Source organism: Capra hircus, assembly GCF_001704415.2.
Source record: "Capra hircus breed San Clemente chromosome X unlocalized genomic scaffold, ASM170441v1, whole genome shotgun sequence".
NCBI classification, from domain to species: domain Eukaryota; kingdom Metazoa; phylum Chordata; class Mammalia; order Artiodactyla; family Bovidae; genus Capra; species Capra hircus.
Genome location: NW_017189517.1, coordinates 39,964,664 through 39,984,230, shown reverse-complemented (window position 1 = coordinate 39,984,230; position 19,567 = coordinate 39,964,664). Strand labels below are relative to the sequence as shown.

Sequence of the window (19,567 nt, the reverse complement as noted above, 5' to 3'; positions counted from 1 at the left end):
AATTGCTGGAAGAAATATCAATCACCTCAGATATGCTGATGACACCACCCTTATGGCAGAAAGTGAAGAAGAACTAAAAAGCCTCTTGATGAAAGTGAAAGAGGAAAGTGAAAAAGTTGGCTTAAAACTCAACATTCAGAAAACGAAGATCATGGCATCTGGTCCCATCACTTCATGAGAAATAGATGGGGAAACAGTGGAAACAGTGTCAGACTTTATTTTTCTGGGCTCCAAAATCACTGCAGATGATGACTGCAGCCATGAAATTAAAAGACTCTTACTCCTTGGAAGGAAAGTTATGACCAACCTAGATAGCATATTCAAAAGCAGAGACATTACTTTGCCAACAAAGGTCCGTCTAGTCAAGGCTATGGTTTTTCCAGTAGTCATGTATGGATGTGAGAGTTGGACTGTGAAGAAAGCTGAGCGTCAAAGAATTGATGCTGTTGAACTGTGGTGTTGGAGGACTCTTGAGAGTCCCGTGGACTGCAAGGAGATCCAACCAGTCCATTCTAAAGATCAGCCCTGGGATTCCTTTGGAAGGAATGATGCTGAAGCTGAAACTTCAGTACTTTGGCCACCTCATGGGAAGTGTTAACTCATTGGAAAAGACTCTGATGCTGGGAGGGATTGAGGGCAGGAGGAGAAGGGGACGACGGAGGATGGGATGGCTGGATGGCATCACCGATTCGATGGACGTGAGTTTGAGTGAACTCCGGGGGTTGGTGATGGACAGGGAGGCCTGTGTGCTGCGATTCATGGGATCGCAGAGTCGGACACAGCTGAGCGACTGAACTGAACTGAAGGTCATCTGGTTCACTTTAAATCTGGCATCTTAAATACCCAGAGCAGAGCTTTAAACCACACATCGCTTTTTTTCTGACTCACAAGCGTATGACTAAATGAATGAATAAATGAACTAGGTAGTAAAGAAAATATGAGAACCAAGGAGATAGAGTTAGCTCCACTGAGAAAACAGAAGGTGGGTAATATATTATATTCAAAGGAACACAATATTATAGAGCAAATACAGTGTGTGTTTTCCCAGGATATAAGGCCCACATATACTGTGGTGATGGTCTGTTGTCAAATGATCCTCAGGATCATGAGTAAACGATGTGGACTGGTTCAGGCTGTACGCCCGAGGAGTCTTGGTCATTGTCAGGCAGGAGACAGGGTCTAGAAAAGGTTCTGTGGAATCTGAAGCTTATATACTTTTGAAGGTTTTCTTTTAAAATAACACAAAATCAATCACAACAGTGAGTATTTATTTAGAATGACAGATAATGTATAACAGCATTAAAATTATGACAACTGCAATAAGCAAAAATTCCAAACAAATCATATGTGTGTGTGCGCATGTATGCAGAGACACCACTTTTGTAGCTGCACAATCTGAAGTATGGTGAAGTAAACATCCAAGGTGAAAGGTATAATAGTTTTATTGAAAAGCAAAACATCAAATTTCTGCAATTTTTACATAAACACAAGGCCATGTGAACACATAACAAAACCCCAGGAGTGACATTTGTCTCACTTTGAAAAATGCAGACAGGTTCATATTAAGCCTTTAGGATTTAATTTTACATCAAGTTTTTAAAATAAAATAGCTCTCAATATTTATTCTCACTAAAAGTCTTGTTTCAAGTTAGAATAAACGGTGTATTGACTTCAGACTTTAACTTTCAATTGTGTATTTTAAACATGTTGGGATAATTGTCATATTTGTCCAAACAGAGACTTTTTATGTGACCCATTTCCAAGTTCACAGATTCTGGTCCATCTATTCTTTCTAGTAATGTGGAATGATTTACCAGTTGGAATTTATATTATTGAAAGCAACTGGAACTACTGTACAAACAAGCCAGATGATAAAAAAAAATGTTTGGTTTGAAGCAAGCAAGTCTGTATTTGGAAATACAAGATTCAGAACAAAGTGCTTGCATTTTCTACAGTTTATATCAAATGAGGTGGGCTCTTAAGCAGTCAGTCTGGACTCATACATCTAGAGTAGCCAGACCATGAATACAATGATTCTACTGCCTTCTATATGTGGTCAGAAGGCTATATTAAGATAGAGCCAATGTTAGTTATGAAGGCAAGCGAAAGCCTGTCTGTTTTAAGAAACTGTTCTGGCTATTGAACAATAGACACTCCCACACATGGAACTTCATGGAACTGTAGAATGAATAATCTTGTTCAAGGCTGCCGAAATTCTTTCCTGCATGCTGTGATGTTATTCACACACACACCGACTGCATGCAGATAATCCATTTACTTTATTTTTGAAGTCCAGATTGTTTTCTTGCAAAAGCAATTGCACTCAGTTGTAATATATAGCAAAGCATCTCTATCTTTGGTTCTATATCTCAGAGATATTTTTCCAAAAATAAATAAGCTTGGCAGGAAAAATAATTCAGCTATCTTAAGAGAAAGTCTAATATTTTATAAAAATTAAGCAAAAATATATGATTGATGCTTTTTTCTAATTATCTTGCTTAATATCTCATACCGGTGCAACTTTAATATTAAAATGATTGCGCACACTATATTTAACTATACAGCATAGACACAAAAATGTCAAAAAACAAAATAGTACTCTCCTTTATTAATCATATTGGAATTATGCTTTCTAAAAATGCACAGGAAAGTAGAACTGCTGGAATATGTTAATAATTTGATGTTGAAGAATTGAAAGAAAAGGAAATGAAGATGCAGAACAGGTCATAGATTCTAGATATTGCAAAAAGAAGGGAACATATCACCTAAAGTCTCCCATTTCTGGAAAAAATATGTTAGAATAATTCAGAGATTTTTCTTTTAAGCTAGAATCTATGGAAGCTCCCTGTTACTGGACCCTCAGAAGATTTAATGATCTTCCTTTGTTAACGGTTTCCGCCTCTTTTCAAACAAGATTTTTGAATCAAATAATTCTCTTTCCCTGTATCCTAGAGATGGCCCCTTCAGATACTTTGCTTCTGCTGCCTGGTAATCTAATCCATCAACAGCAGAAATTGAACAGATGATTGCTTCTGGCAGAAGAACTTCCAGGATAAATTTAATTTTATCATCTCTTATCCGAGTCAGCATTTTTTCATCTATTTGTTTGTAGACTTCTTGCAAATATTTCACCACCTCATCCAACTGATCTTCATCTTCAAAGTATGTTTCAATACAGGGTGTGAATCTATGTGCATTCAAGAATGATTTCAGCCACCTGGACCCTTTCGTGCCATTTAAAATGGCTAAGAGATGGCTCTCTGTTCCCTTTGCATTCACGATGAAGTCCACTAGGTTCTTGTTGGCTCGGTCCCGAGCAGACTTCATTCGGTCTGGAAGAATTTTCTGGAAGGACATTTTCTTGGTCTGGGAAATCACAGACATTGATCTCCCAGTATTTTCATTTTGCAGCTTTGGAAATAAATTCCTGAAGGTATCCTGTTTGATTATTTTCCTAACTGGATAACTAATGTCAGCAGCGTAATACTCAAAAAATGAGCCGGCAAAAGAACCACAACCTAATCTAACTCTGTAGTCACAAATAAGCGAGATGCACCAGTCAATACTTTCACTGTATTCCTCCCTGGCTTTCTCCACTAGTGCCTGCTTCTCTTTACAGTCAAATTTCTTTAACCTTCTAAAAGGCACTCTAACACCTCTCTTTTCAGGATTCATATTTGCCTCAACAAAAATCACACTTGCTTTTCTCTCTTTTCGCCTGATGCTTTTTATCACTGATGGCCAAAATGGATATTTTTGATACTTAAACCAGACAATCATCCCTGTTTCAAATGAACGTTGCTCATAATGAAAAAGGAAACGGGGAAGTTCTTCATCTTCTTCATCGTCATCTAATATGGATGCAGCAATCGAACTTGCACGTGCTGACTTGTCAGAAGCTTGAAATTCTTCCTCAAATTCTTCAAAATCCAGTCTCTGAAAATTTCTTTCATTACTCCCGAGGAGTGAATAATCCCCAGAATGGCTAGAGGCACTAAATGAAACCTGATGTTCCCGTGAAGAAGGCTGAGGGGATGCCTCAGCACCCATCTCTGATTCCACAGTAGGTTGATTCTGGTTGGCAACTGAGCATGGATCAGAGGGACCCTCTCCAGGATCATCAATATTCTCTGAGAGGGCAAAGCATTCAGAGGAAGTGGCTGGGGCCTCTGGGTAGATGTCTTCTGGATCCTCTTTTAAAGCTTTGGGCACAATAAAGCCATCTGATGGTAAAGTTGAACTGAATTTTTCTTCTTTAACATATACATCTTCCTCTTTAATTGTGGAAAGCAAAGGCAAAATTGAGAGGTCAATCTTTTTCTTGCTCTCTTTTTCATCCTCATCTTCTGAAAGTGAAGGGAAAGTCTGGCACCAGCTGAGGTTTTGTGATGATTTTGTTTCCATTTCATTTGGAATACTATCAATCACTGCATGCACCTGTGATTTATCATCATACAGGGAATCATCACTCTCTGATGATACTAACAGGGTTGTTGAATTTTCATTTTCCTCCAAACACTTTGGTAAGTCTCCTTCTCCTTCATGCTTCCGATACTTTTTACGAGGGGGTGAATCAGATGGCTTTTGTGGTATGTTTTGAGACAGTATAGTGGTCTCTTCCTCATCTGAACTGCTTACTTGAATCAAATTTGTTCTCGCATTCAGAATATCTAGTGCCATTTTTAGCGACCTGGCATAGGCTGTTTCCTCTCCAGGTGGGTCACCGACCTCTGACTGTGTGGCTAGTGAGGAGGCAATAGCTTCAACTTGAGATTTAGTTAGGATCTTTGTTTCTGTGCTTTCCATTTGAATTTTTTCATCCAGTGAGAGTATTTGAACTTCCAGGAAAAATACCTTTTTTCTCTTACTATCTGATGAAGCCTCAGATCTGGACAAAACTTTTGCTGGCCACAACTGGTCTTGCCAATTGCATAAGACATACTCAGCATCCATTATGATTTAGATTTATGTGCCAAGAGGTTAATATCAGAGATTTACGTGTCTGGCTATTCTCGTTACTATGAAGGAAGTCCCTACCACAAACAATACTTTGACCAATGCCCCTTTTAGAACTACAAAGAGTTACAAAGTGTTTATAGCTTGTGTGGCCTGTTCTCCTCCAGCTGAACTTCCCAAGGATGCTTGAACACGTTGTTTGAATGGACAATATGGAAGATACTGAAATAGCAAAAAGGAAAAGAAGAGTATCAGCAAATGAAATCATTTTGCCAAAGTAGGTGAGCAATTGCAAATAGAGAAGAGACAGATGAAAGGACAGTGCTCAGTGGGGCATCAGATGCAGGAGGAAAATGCAGAATAATATAAGGTGCGGGATAAGAACTGGAAAAGTGTTTTTATAACATCTCAAAGAACTTACTTTCATTATTGCACATGATTATTAAAATGTGACTCTATGTGCATGATGACAGAAGTGGTGTGTCAGGAACTCTATGTATTAGACATGTTGGGACTGGTGCCCCTAATGTTATACCTAGAGAAGCAGGACTCTGAACTTGGTGTGCATCCAATTCATCTGGAGAATTATTAAAACTAGATTTCTAGGCCCTATCCTGAGAATTGTATTCAGATGCTCTGGACAGGATCCAAAGTTTTGTACTTCTAATAAGTTATCAAGTGATGCTGAGGCTACTTGTCTAAGAACACTTTGGAAGCACTGTTCTAGCTAAACACAGAGCTTTATAATTTTTAAGCTGTAAATGCTTCCCTATCTACCCAAAGCAGGCAGACAAAGATAATAAGGTCTGTATCTCTTGAACCTAGACCACAACACAATGACCTTGTGAATAGCATGAGCTTAGAAGGCAGAGATTCAGAATGGCTGCCAGGTTCACATATTAGATGGGGTAATTATCAAGGATTTTTTGAGAGTCAGGTGGCTGGCTAGGACTTCAGGTGAAATCTGATTAGTCTCTGGCATGAATTCTTCATAGAAGTTTGGCACCTGAGATTCCTCCCCCAAAGTAGAAGCTATTACTCTTAATTACAAAACATTACGGAACAGGGAGCAAAATGAATTACATCTTAAATTCTCATCCTAACATGATTTTAATATGAAATGTAGTTTTTAATATTGCTAAGGCTTTAGAGAAAGAAGCAAAATAAATTATACCCTGCGTTCTCAACATGTTTTTAACGTGAAGTATTTTGCACAATGAAGAGAGCCTTACCCAATGTCACGTGGATCAGGAAGGGTCTGGCTCTGTGATCTGGCTGTCTTGATTCTTACTCCAAAAGGAGACAGGCTGTCTAAAAGGAGACAGGGAATTAAATTAAGTGGCCAAGGCATAAAGAAACTTTTCTACCAAAACTTGAGCACACATGTCATTTGGAAACAGAGGAATGAAATGAAATCTTATCTATGATGTCGATGTCTATTATCCTCCTTGTTTATATTATTTTAACTTCTGAGTGATACAGTTATGATATCTGGTTCATGCTTAAATCATATTTCTCAGGAAAAGTGTGAGGCAAAGACAAGAAAGGGAAGCAACAATTGCCTTGTGTCTACTATGCCCTTTCCTGATGGCTCAGAGGATAAAGAATCTGCCTGCAATGGAGACACAGGAGACAAGGAATCGATCCCAGGGGAAAATACCCTGGAGAAGGAAATGGCAACCCATTCCATTAGTCTTTCCTGAAAAATCCCATGGACAGAGGAACCTGGTCGCAAAGAGTCAGACATGACTGAGCGACTAAACACATAACACACTACTATGAACAAGACTACAGGTTTTGTTTGAATCCTCAAATCAACCACTATGTGAGTTTTTCGTCCTTTACACATATAATTTTTTCAACAGAATTTTATTCTACATGCTGTCTCACAGTTCACTCATACAAAATACGTTTCATTGCTTTATTGTCCACTTCATAAAAATGGTTGCCTGGAGAAAATTTAGGAAATTTGGCCGCCACCATCTTGTGACCAGAAGCAGAACTGCAGATTTTGCAGGCGCTATATGCAGAGCTAAGTTCAGATTTTTCTTATGAGAGAAGGATGGGAACTACATTTAGCCAGCCAGGAGTCTTTCCAGGCTTATAGAACTTTCTAATGTCAAGGGGTTTGCTGTGTAGGATAAGAGGATCATAATGTCTTCAACTATAATCTTTCTGGTTATAAAACATGCAGAAGCTTATTAAAAATCAAAAAGATGCAAAAAGATGTAGGTAAAACTAAGCACAAGCTTCTATATAAATAATCTGAATATTTTCCATTTTCCAGACTTTTTTTTACATGTATAGATAAATGCATACCATTTCAAAACAACATCAGATCTCAATAAGAACTGTCTGAACATTATTCTACCTAAGTATTTCTCACATGGTTTATGAATTACTTTAAATGAGTTTTTTTTTCTCGCATTTGTAACATTTTATCTCAGTATTTCTCCTGATGACATAAACAAGTAAATGTGTAAGAATATATTAATACTCTAAAATTAGACAGCAGTAAAGCTAGTCCTGTCTGTCCAACTACACAAATAAATATTCATGTTAACAGTATGGCAGGTATGTTTTCCCAGAATTGGCTGCATGAACTATATAGTAGCATATATATGTTCTGCTAACACACATATTTAATTTTGTGAGATAATGCTACAATTGTATGCTACAATTTACTTTTTTCACTTTATTTCTCAGACATTTCAAATCTCTACATATAGAGATTTACATTTTTATTTTCTAGACACATAGTATTCCACTGTATGAATGCACCATGGCCTATAATATTTTTTAAAACTGCTAACAGAAATAAACCAAATCCTTTGTCTCAGTCTTAAAAAAACTTTAAAGATACAGAAAATGGTTATTGCTGACCACAGCTATACCTGTGATCTGAAAGAATGAGTTGCAAGGAAGATACAGAGAGGGCTGTAGCCAACACAGCAACCAGGCTACGCACTTGATTAGGTCCAGGAAAATTTGCACTATTGGCAAAAGATGAGGGGTTATGTCTGCATGTCTGTGTGTGTCTATGAATCCTTACGTGTTTGAAGCAAACTGGATATGCTGTCAGCTTCATTTTTCTTTCATGATTGTAAAAGTAATCATGGGGAGATGCTGATATTGGCTAAGAATTAATATTAAAATAGTAACGACTATCCAGAAATGCTGAATAACATGGGAGCTTATTTTCTCCCAGATTTTTTAAATCATGCGAATATACATGCATATATATGTGTAAGTGTCTTCACTCAAATACACACTTGTTCCCCTTTCCATGTTCATGTACAGGTGACACACACATAGTCTATGTGCCAATCAAATTATAGAAGTATTTCCCCTCATGCTGCCATACATTTTTATCCATCATTTTCTGTGTAAATTAGTAAATGCTTAAACATTCAAACAGTAACAGAATGTCTAGCAATATAAACACGGAATGCCAAGTCAATAAATTAGCATGAATGCCTGTGCTGCACTGAAGTCAATATAGAGGCTGTAATCTGATCACTCCTTCTTACACTTGTAGACTTTTAAAGGATTGGGAGATACACAAATTCCAAAGGATTAATTCTTTCAAAATGCCAACAATTATCTCAAATCCACACACCTTTCCCACCACTTTAAGACCACTGTTCCTATTTCTCTCATCTTCATCCTAGGTTCCTGAGAAATCCCTATAAAATACCTAGATTTAAGACAGCCATTACCTTGAAGCTTCTTGTCAGCTGTAGCCTGGTGAAATGCTGCTCCTCCCCCAAGACTGGCCAGGTACAGCTCACTCTGAAGCTTCTCAGAGAATGCTGTGCCCCCTCCCTGTGATGAAGACAGATGGTCTTTCTCTGAATTAGGAGAGAGAGAATTGCCAAATTAAATAGCTGAAGTATAAAAGGGTAGAAATGTTCCTTTTTAAAGAACTTGAAAGTGAATTAGCAACAAGTGTCTGTTTAATTTCCCTTACTTAGGGTGGTGATTTCTTGGAAAAAAAAAAAAAGGTATAAATCACTTTACTTTAAAAAAGAGTCTGATTTAAACTACTTCACCATGTTATTTTTTTTTCCTTGCCTTCTCTGCATCTTACCTTGGTAGGTCAATTTAAAACCCAGCTGGTCATGCTTCATTAAAATAGTTCACTAAGGATGTTTATTTGGATCGCACTAAAACTGTATACCGTTTTAGGGAACATGACTTATAATTTTTAAATCTATTTTCAGGACACGGTATGTCTCTCCTTTTATTCAGTTCTTTTCTTAAATGCTTCAGAAATTTCTAGATATATCTTCAAGGGAACATGGGTATTTCTGACCAGAGGCTGGAAATCACTGGTTTGCAGACAAATGCCCATTTCATATACCCTAATCAATAACTGGCAAATCCTCCTTCTTATATTTTATTAGTATTTTTCACTCACACAAATCAATGTGGGAAAAATTAATTTTTAAAAATTTGCATGTATTTGTTTTTCTGTATGTCTGAAACATATCTTGCACATTTTGTTCATTAAAATTCTCCTGTGTTAGATTAAAATTCAGCTGATTTAACTTAGAAAGCTAATTTAAAATATTGCTAGGGATAATTTTGGAAATGAAAATATTTGGAAATGAAGTGTTTTGACTTCTGTATTATCTAATACATATTTATATATAAATTTATTGTTATATATTTTTTTATATAAAGTTTTTTATATAAACTAAATAAACACACACTATATATATGTAGTAAAAGTAAACTAATACATTAATTGAAAGAGACACATGTACCCCAATGTTCATCGCAGCACTGTTTATAATAGCCAGGACATGGAAACAACCTAGATGTCCATCAGCAGATGAATGGATAAGGAAGCTGTGGTATATATGCACAATGGAGTATTACTCAGCCGTTAAAAAGAATTCATTTGAATCAGTTCTGATGAGATGGATGAAACTGGAGTCGATTATACAGAGTGAAGTAAGCCAGAAAGAAAAACACCAATACAGTATACTAACACATATATATGGAATTTAGAAAGATGGCAATGACGACCCTGTACGCAAGACAGGAAAAAAGACACAGCTGTGTATAACGGACTTTTGGACTCAGAGGGAGAGGGAGAGGATGGGATGATTTGGGAGAATGGCATTCTAACATGTATACTATCATGTAAGAATTGAATCGCCAGTCTATGTCTGACGCAGGATACAGCATGCTTGGGGCTGGTGCATGGGGATGACCCAGAGAGATGTTATGGGGAGGGAGGTGGGAGGGGGGTTCATGTTTGGGAATGCATGTAAGAATTAAAGATTTTAAAATTAAAAAAATAATAATAAAAATAAAAATAAATAAATTAATTTAAAAAAAAGAATGACTACATGCTCCTGATTAATTTAGAACCCAATTCAACATCTAGAAATACACATACTTAACAAATGTCTGACAGCATTCAATGTGTAAGCCACTTTCAACTCCAGAATGTGAGATGTAAAGGGACACAAGATATGATGGGTTGTGAAGACCTCAGTTCTAGGGTTCTCCCAAACTTTGGATGATGTTAGGTATCCCTCTGACAAAGTAGCCAAGGCCTTAGTTTTCTGTGGTTGGTGAGTATCTACAGTAAGTTCTACTTTATTTCTTTTTTAGAGATGTCTAGAAAACACTTTTATTAGTCTTGACTAGGTATCTATGGAAACAACTCTATATTAGCACTCAAAATACATAATCATTTTTTGTTGTTAAGTGTACAATATAGTGGTTCACAGGCACCCTGGTGGCAAAGCTGGTAAAGAATCTGCCTGCAATGTGGGAGACCTAGGTTCAGTCCCTGGGTTGGGAAGATCCCCTGGATAAGGGAAAGGCTACCCACTCCAGTATTCTGGCCTGGAGAATGCCATGGACTGTGTAGTCCACGGGGTCTCAAAGAGTTGGACACGACTGAGCAACTTTCACACATAGTGGTTCACAATTTTAAAGATTATACTCCATCTACAGTTATTATAAAATACTGGCTATATTCCTTTTGTTGTACAATAGTCCTTGTAGCTTATTTTATACATAGTAGTTTATACCTCATAATCCCCTACTCCTATACTGCCCCTTCCCACTTCTCTATTTCCATTAGTAATCATTAGTTTGTTCTCTGTATCTTGTGAGTCTGCTTCATTTTTGTTATATTTACTAGTTCGTGGTATTTTTTAGATTCTGCATGTAAGTGATATTATACAGTATTTGTCTTTCACTTAGCATGAAGTGAAGTGAAGTGAAGTCTCTCAGTTGTGTCCGACTCTTTGCCACCCCAGGGGCTGTAGCCTACCAGGCTCCTCTGTCCATGGGATTTTCCAGGCAATAGTCCTGGAGTGGATTGCCATTTCCTTCTCCAGGGGATCTTCCCAACCCAGGGATCGAACCTGGGTCTCCCGCATTGTAGACCATCTTTACCATCTGAGCCACCAGGGCAGTCCCATACCATATGACTCAGTAGTTCTCCTGTGAATATATCCAAAAAACAAAACAAAACCACTAATCTGAAAACATACATGCACTCCAGTGTTTGTAGCAGCAGCATTATTTACTATTGCCAATATATGAATGCAGCCTAACTACGTAACAGATAAATGGATAAAGAAGGTGTGGTAATATACAATGAAATACTCCTCAGCCATAAAAGAGTAAAATTTTCATTATACATATACCACACCTTCTTTATCCATTTAACTTTTCAAATTAGTGGGTTTTTTTTTCCTGATATATACACAGGAGTAGAACTACTGGGTCATATGGTACTTCTATTTTTAGTTATTTTGAGAAACTGCCATACCGTTTTCCAAAGAGACTGCACTAGTTTACATTTCCACCAACAGTATACAAGGGTTTTCTTTTTTCCACATCCTCACCAAAATTTGTTGTGTTCTTTTTTGATAATAGCAATTCTGATAGGTGTAACGCGGTATCTCATTGTGATAATTTGGGGGATGTAGTGTTTTATTTGGCCTCTGTATTATATAATATATAAATGTATATAAATATATATACATGTATATATATATTTTATTTTATATACTTTATTTTATATATAAATGTGTTTGTATGTAAAACCACCTCTATGTAAGCATTAATATTAGAAAATATGTAATAATAATGAGGCTAATCTCCAGGCTAGAATTTTATTGATGGCTCTAATAATTACAGTATGTAATCTTTTGTACTATGCTGCTGCTGCTGCTGCTGCTAAGTCACTTCAGTCGTCTCCGACTCTGTGCGACCCTATAGACGGCAGCCCACCAGGCTCCCCCGTCCCTGGGGGGACGGACAAGAACACTGGAGTGGGTTGCCATTTCCTTCTCCAATGCGTGAAAGTGAAAAATGAAAGTGAAGTCGCTCAGTTGTGTCTGACTTGTAGCAACCCCATGGACGGCAGCCCACCAGGATTCTCCATCCATGGGATTTTCCAGGCAACAGTACTGGAGTGGGGTGTCATTGCCTTCTCCATTTGTATTATAAACCACCCCTAAATCTCAGAGGCTCAGCCCCAAAAGAGTTTCTAATGCTGATGTCAAAGTTCAACAGAGGTTATCAAGCGGCCAGAGAAGGAGAGGAGTGTCCGTTCTAAGCAGGCATTAAAAGACTCAAACTTCCTCCATTCTCTGACCCTACCATCTTCTTTGGCCTTTAAGTCCTCCACAGTCTTTGCACCTCGCTAACGAGGGTCGCAAAAGAGTCAGACATGACTTAAAAGTGACTAAACAACAACTACAAAGGATCTCATGAAGATGGCCACTGGAGAATCCCAGGAAAGGTTTCAGAGGCCAGGACCGGCAAATATCACTATTGGCCACGGTCAACTAGATAAAACGTTAAAGAGGCTGGGGAATGTAGTCTCCTTATGACTCAGGAGGAAAATGAAACACAACTTGGTGAACAGGTAGCATTCTCTCTGCCAGAGGAAGTTTTCCCTTTCCATCTTTTATGAACTTTCGTTGTTTGATTAATTTTTTTTTCTTTTTTCAGCTGTGTATCATATTTATAAAGACCAGGGCAGACATTTCTATTTGCCCACCCTACATTCACTTTTTGCATTCTTTGTCATTAACAGAACTCCAGTTGCATTCAAGGTGGCAGTGTAAACTCTAAAAATATTTTTTTCCCCACAAACCTCCAAATAAGCCCTGGCCACAAGATGGAATTCTTGCCGAAGAATGTAAGCAGAAATAGTTGTGAAGATTCTAGAGAAAGTACCTCCAAAGGGGAAAACTGTCTTCTTGGGCTTTTTCTTTTTCCCTCACTTTCCCTCTTTCTCTTACTCCCCACTAGAATTTGACCACAACAGGATTCAGACAGCCATTCTGGACCAAGAAGTGATTTAGAAAAAGGATGCAACTCATTAGGAATGAAAGATCCTGAACCCCTGAATAATGGGTCCATCCCATTCCAATCACTTTAACCCAGTGGAACAATACGCTTCTATCTTACCTAGGTCACTGCGTTTTCTAGTCTCTAGTAGTAGGAAAAAGAGTTGATCTTATATATGATTACCAACAAAAATAATAATATTATTATAGAATTAATCTTTTCAAAGCTTTCAAATTATTATTACATAATTTAAAGAGGATTACCAGGTTAGTATAAATATGCATTTATTTAAATGAAGAGATATATTCAATTATATATTTTACAAGTAATATTTCTCATTCTGTCTTCTCATTTCACACATTTTAGAAAAGTCAAGTGCACACAAAATATGGTCATTACATTAAGATTATACTCTTCTGTGTTTGTTTTGTCTATTTTCTATATTTCATACTCAGTCACTAAGTCATGTCTGACTCTTGGCAACCCCATGGACTGTATCCTGCCAGGCTCCTCTGTCCATGAAATTTTCCAGGCAAGAATACTAGAGTGGGTTGCCATATCCTTCTCCAGGGGATCTTTTTAACCCAGAGATTGAACCCACATTTCCTGTGTCACCTGCAATGGCAGGGACAGATTCTTTACCACTGAGCCACTTGGGTTAAATCAGAAAATACTACAACACCTCACCATTTTCAAACAAAATACAAAGGAAAAGATTAATTCCTTGGATAATATTTTATGTTTCTTTGTTCTATAGAAGGAGTGGGAGAAGAAGGATAACCAATAATAATTAATGCTACTACTACTACTACTATTAATGAAGATATAGAATAACTACAGATATAATAATATCTAACATCTATAGTTTTCCATGTGCCAGGTATTGTTCCCAGCACTTGACATATTATTTTATTGAATTATTAGATGGCTATTTCAGGTAGGAGAGTCCCATGCCCGAGTCATTCTGCATAACACGAATAGTAATATTACTAATAATACGACAAAGCATGACAGAGACCACAAGTGTTTTCTTACCATGTGCCAGGCACTCTGCCAAGTGCTCTGTTTATGCCATCTCCCTCTGTTCTCACAAAATCTTGTTAGGTGGGCATTCTGAGTATTACCACTTTATAGATGAGGCATAAGAGAGGTTAATTAACTTTTACAAGGATACCTAGAGACTACTGGGCACATGGGATTGGAATCCAGGTACTCTGACTCTCAAGAGTCCATGCTTTTAATCACTAAAACACACTGAACCTACCTCAACCAAATGAAGAATGCTCTATAAATGTGGACTGGATGAATGGTGAATTAATTAGTGAATTTGAAATAGCTATGTACTAGAAATCATGGAAACTTAATAGAGAATCCTGTATCTAATTTAACATAAATTAGTCTTTTATAACATAATTATAAGAGTGAGTGACATCCCATCACTTTTGCCATAGTCTACTGATTAGAAGCAAGTCATAGGTTCTGGCTATACATAAGAGGAAGGAGTCACATAAGAGGGTGGGTCACTTAGGGTGTGCCCACCACAATACTGTATGATTCCACTCATGTGACATTTTCAGAAAGAGGAAAACACAGTGACATGATCAGTGGCTGTCAGGGATTACAGGTAGATGGAGGGTGTGACTACACATGGTTGGCACAGAAAGTTGTCAGGGTGATAGAATCTTCCACATCCTGGCTGTGACAGTGATTTTATGAATTTACACATGTGTAAAATCCAAAGAAGTGTATACAAAAAATCATGTATTGTGTATGACGCTTTAAGTATGATTTTAACATATATAAAAAACATATATATGATTATAACATATATAACAAATAAAAATTTAAATGGAAAAATTTAATAATTATTGTATAAAAATAAACTATTTATAAAAATATGCCTTAGAAATATGCTTCTTCTTGAAGCAGATTTCATAACAAAGAAAACAAAAATAACACCCATACACATATTATTAGAAAGCATCAGTTCCATTTTGACTTAAGATACAATAAGCCATAAGATAATGTCACCCATAATTTAATGATAAAAAATGTAAGTAATCCACAAAACCATAATATCCCTTGAGCTCATCACAGAACTGAGGTAAAATGAATTCCAAAGGATAACCAGCCCCTTTGGCAAAGCATGGAGACAGAAGTAGCTGTCATGCAAGCAAGTTAAAAAAAAAAGTCAGCTGAAACACTTAATGAATTTTTAAAATCTTAAACTCTTAATGGGCTAGTGTCTCAGTAGTTTGGAATATGTGGCACCCAAGACACTTATACATTCACTGCCAAGTTATTTTTCAGTCCTTAACCAGAAGCACACAAACATGACTGTGGACAACGCAGAAGACCCAAAGAGCCCATGTCAGTGGCTCAGGTACGCAAGAGGCAATCAACTGTTGCTGGCAGACAGACATGAAACCCCACACACTTACACAAACCCTTCTATGATGGGAAGCAAAAGTCTTAAGCCACCAGGGAAAAATCAAAAGCCACCTTCCCAGGGAAGGGAAGATGGGAAACCCTTCTATCCCCAAGACAAAGGCAGAAATCCATAGCTGCTGGGGAGCAGTCAAAGCAAAAAACCTCTGCCCTTGAGGAGGAGCAAGAAACCTTTGAATTCAGGATTCTCTATGAATAAAAAGCAGTGGTCAGCTACTGCTAAGGAAGGGGAAGATATCAACCTTAGATCCCTGGTTGCTCAGATGGTAAAGAATCTATCTGCAATGCAGGAGACCGGGGTTCAATCCCTGGGTGGGGAAGATCCCTTGTAAAAGGGAATGGCAATCCAACTCCAGTATTCTTGCCTGGAGAATTCCATGGACAGAGAAGCCTGGTGGATTACATAGCCCATGGGGTCACGAAGAGTCAGACATGACTGAGCGACTAACACTAGATATAAATCAGAGGTTAGCTGCCATTTGGAGAGGAAAGAATGCTGAGAAAAGTGCAACCATCAGATCTAGCTACACAGATCCTCCCTAAAGCTGAAGCTGGACCAAAAAAAACACAAAAAACCAAAAAAACCAAAGAACACTCCCTGCCTCACCAGGAACCTAGCATCTAACAATAACAGCAGCTCACTGCTGGAAAACAGGCAAGGGCATGAAGAGAGACACCACCCTCCCCAACATGTGGCACAGATGTAAAGGAACTATTGAAAATTTAGAATTGAAAAAGACCACTGAGAAAAAGCCTCTGGCATTCAGGCTGCACTCTAAGCAAAAAGTTTGTTATGCAAGTCAGATGGTAATGAAATGAGAAAAGGAGGACACAATCTCCAGCTTATTTTATGATACCAGTATTAACCTCATACTAGAGGAAAAAGTATAAAAGGAAAGAAAATTACAGATCAATTGTGCCTCAGAAACAAAGACACAAATCCAATGATACAGATACAGAAATGATATAGAATTACATAGAAAATGATTATAAAATCATTATGGATAAATCATAAGGATAAAATATTATGACTAAATGGTGTTTATCTTGGAAGCGTAAGGATGGTTATACATTTGCCAATAAATCAATGTAATTCACCATATCAACAGACTAAATAAAGAATATTAGAGGTCCTCTCAACTGATGCAGAAAAGCATTTGACATAATTCCACAGACATTCATGATAAAAAGATGTTGGCATACCAGTAATTAAAGGGATCTCCTCAACTTGATCAAGGGCATCTATAAAAGAGCCTGAAGTTAAAATCCTACTTAATAGTGAAATATGGAACGTTTTTCCCCTAAAATTAGGAACAAGGATGTCTGCTTTCAACACTTATATTCTACATTATATTAGAGATCCTAAACAATAAATAGCAACTGAAAAATAAAGACATGCAGAATGAAAAGGAAGAAATAAAGCTGTTTTTAATTGCAGACAACATGATAATCTATGCAGAAAATTCCACTGAATTTAACAAAAGAAAACAAAAGCTACTAAACCTAATACTTGTTTATCAATATCATCAGCTATAAGGCCAACATAATTTATTTCTATAGAATAAAAATTAGAAGTTGAAAGTTAGCAAAGTACCATTTGTAATATCAAACCCAAAGAAATACTAAGTTAGAATAAATCTAACAAATATGTGCATGATTTGCACACTGAAGACTTTAAAAATGGTAAGAGAAATTAAGGAAGAGCTGAATAAATGGAGAAAGATATCAAGTTCATTGACTAAAAGATGAACTATTTCTAGGCTGTAACTTCTCCCCAAACATATCTATAGAATCATTGCAATTTCAATCAAAATCCCAGCAGGCTTCATGTAGAAACTGAGAAGGTATCTCTAAGATGTATATGGAAAAGCAAAGGAACTAGGAGAACAACCAGAGTAATTTTGAGAAGAAAACACAAAGTAGGAAGACTTACACTACCTGATTTAAAGACTACAGTAGACAAAACAGTGTATTGAATGGCACAGGATAGACATATAGATAAATAAAATAGAAACAAACCAGCAAATATGGTCTATGACAATGGTAATTAAATGGAGAAGTAATGGTCTTTCCAACAAATAATGGCATAAAATTAGACATTATATGCAAGAATGTTCACCCTGGACCCTTAGATAAGACCATACACAAAAATTAGCTCAAAATGAATTAGCTCAAATGGAATTTTCCAGGCAAGAATACTGGAGTGGGTTGCCATGCCCTCCTTCAAGGGATCTTCCTGACCCAGGGATCAGACCCATGTATCCTGCATCACAGGCGGATTCCTCATTGCTGAGCCACTGGGGAAGGCCTCTGGAATGTATACAACAACTTTAATCATAATCAGCAAAAACTATAAATCTACTGGTGAGTGAATATATAAGTTGTAAAACAACAGAATACCTGTAAGCTAATTTAAGAAATAAACCTCTGATACATGTACCAACATGAGTAAATTATCAGAAACATTATGGTAAGTGAAAGAAATAGATGCAAAAGGGTAAATATTGTATAATTCCACTTATATGATATTCTGGAAAATGAAAACTATAGGGACAGAAATCGGACAAGCGGTTGCTAGGAACTGGGGTAGAGAGAGAGTATTGACTACAGTGAGGCAGTAAGGAACATTTTGAAGTAATGGAACTATTCTATAGCCTGACTGTACTGGTTATTATATGACTGTATATGTTTGTCAAAACTCACTGAATTGCATACCAAAAGGACTGAATTTAACTCTATGTAAACTACACCTTAATAAATCTGAGTCTTAAAAAGGTGTCCAATCAGAATATAACCTATATAACAAGTTGATGTTTTACAGTGAGCATAATGGGAATATATATAGGAATTTTGTTTGTACTTTGGTCAATGATTACCTAAAGAGGTTGTGAGTACCACAGGTATGTGTAAAAATATCCTCTGTAGTGTATAAAGAACATATTAAATATTCTATTTGTTTAACCTCTTTAAGTAATTTTTTTGTTATGCTTAGCTTAGCATCTTTATCTTAAAATTTTTTTGTTATTTTATTTTTTCAGATTTTATTTTACAATACTATATTTGTTTTGCCATACATCAACATGAATCCGCCACGGGTGTACACGTGTTCCCAATCCTGAACGCCCCTCCGACTGGAAGAACGGCATTGAAACATGTATAATATCATATTTTTTAAAATTTTTATACTGAAATATAGCTGATTTACCCCCTGGAAGAGGAAATGGTGACCTACTCCAGTATTCCTGCCTGGAAAATCCCATGAAAAAAGGAGCCTGGCGGGTTACAGTTCATGGGGTCACAAAGAGTTGGACATGACTGAGCACACAGTTGATTTACAATGTTGTGTTAGTTTCAGGGGTACAGCAAAGTGATTCAGTTATACATATAATGTATGCATTCTTTTTCAGATGCTCTTCCCTTATAGGTTACTGAAGAATACTGAATAGAGATCCATGTTCTATACAGCAGGTCCTTTGTTGATTATCTATTAATATATACAGTAGTGTGTATATGTAAATTCCAAACTCCTAAGGTACCCCTTCCCCACCTTTGCCCTTTGTTTACCATATATTTACTCATACCAAAGTCTGTGAGTCTGCTTCTGATTTGTAGATATGTTCACTTGTATCATTTTAAAAGATTCTACATATAAGTGATATCATATGATATTTGTCTAAATTACTTCATTTAGTACGATAATCTCTAGGTTCATCCATGCTGCTCCAAATGGCATTATTGCATTCTTTTCAATGGTGAGCAATAATCCATTGTATATAGGGACTGCATCTTCTTTATTCATCCCTCTGTCAACGGACATTTAGGTTGCTTC

The 19,567-nt window shown here is 36.9% G+C and overlaps 1 protein-coding gene across 3 annotated transcripts in view; it reads right to left on the bottom strand.

Moving 5' to 3' along the window:
• Positions 1 to 1,251: 1,251 nt before the first annotated feature.
• MUM1L1 (MUM1 like 1) overlaps positions 1,252 to 19,567 on the bottom strand; it is a 32,728-nt gene continuing 14,412 nt past the window's right edge. For all 3 annotated transcript variants that reach the window (XM_005700173.3, XM_013976182.2, XM_018044282.1), the window contains 3 exons: positions 8,676 to 8,807; positions 6,189 to 6,267; positions 1,252 to 5,178 (listed from right to left, as the gene is read on the bottom strand). In XM_005700173.3, coding sequence (XP_005700230.2) covers positions 2,869 to 4,953 — 2,085 coding nt within the window. In that variant the 5' untranslated portion in view covers positions 4,954 to 5,178; positions 6,189 to 6,267; positions 8,676 to 8,807 and the 3' untranslated portion in view covers positions 1,252 to 2,868. The remainder of the gene's footprint in view (positions 5,179 to 6,188; positions 6,268 to 8,675; positions 8,808 to 19,567) is intronic.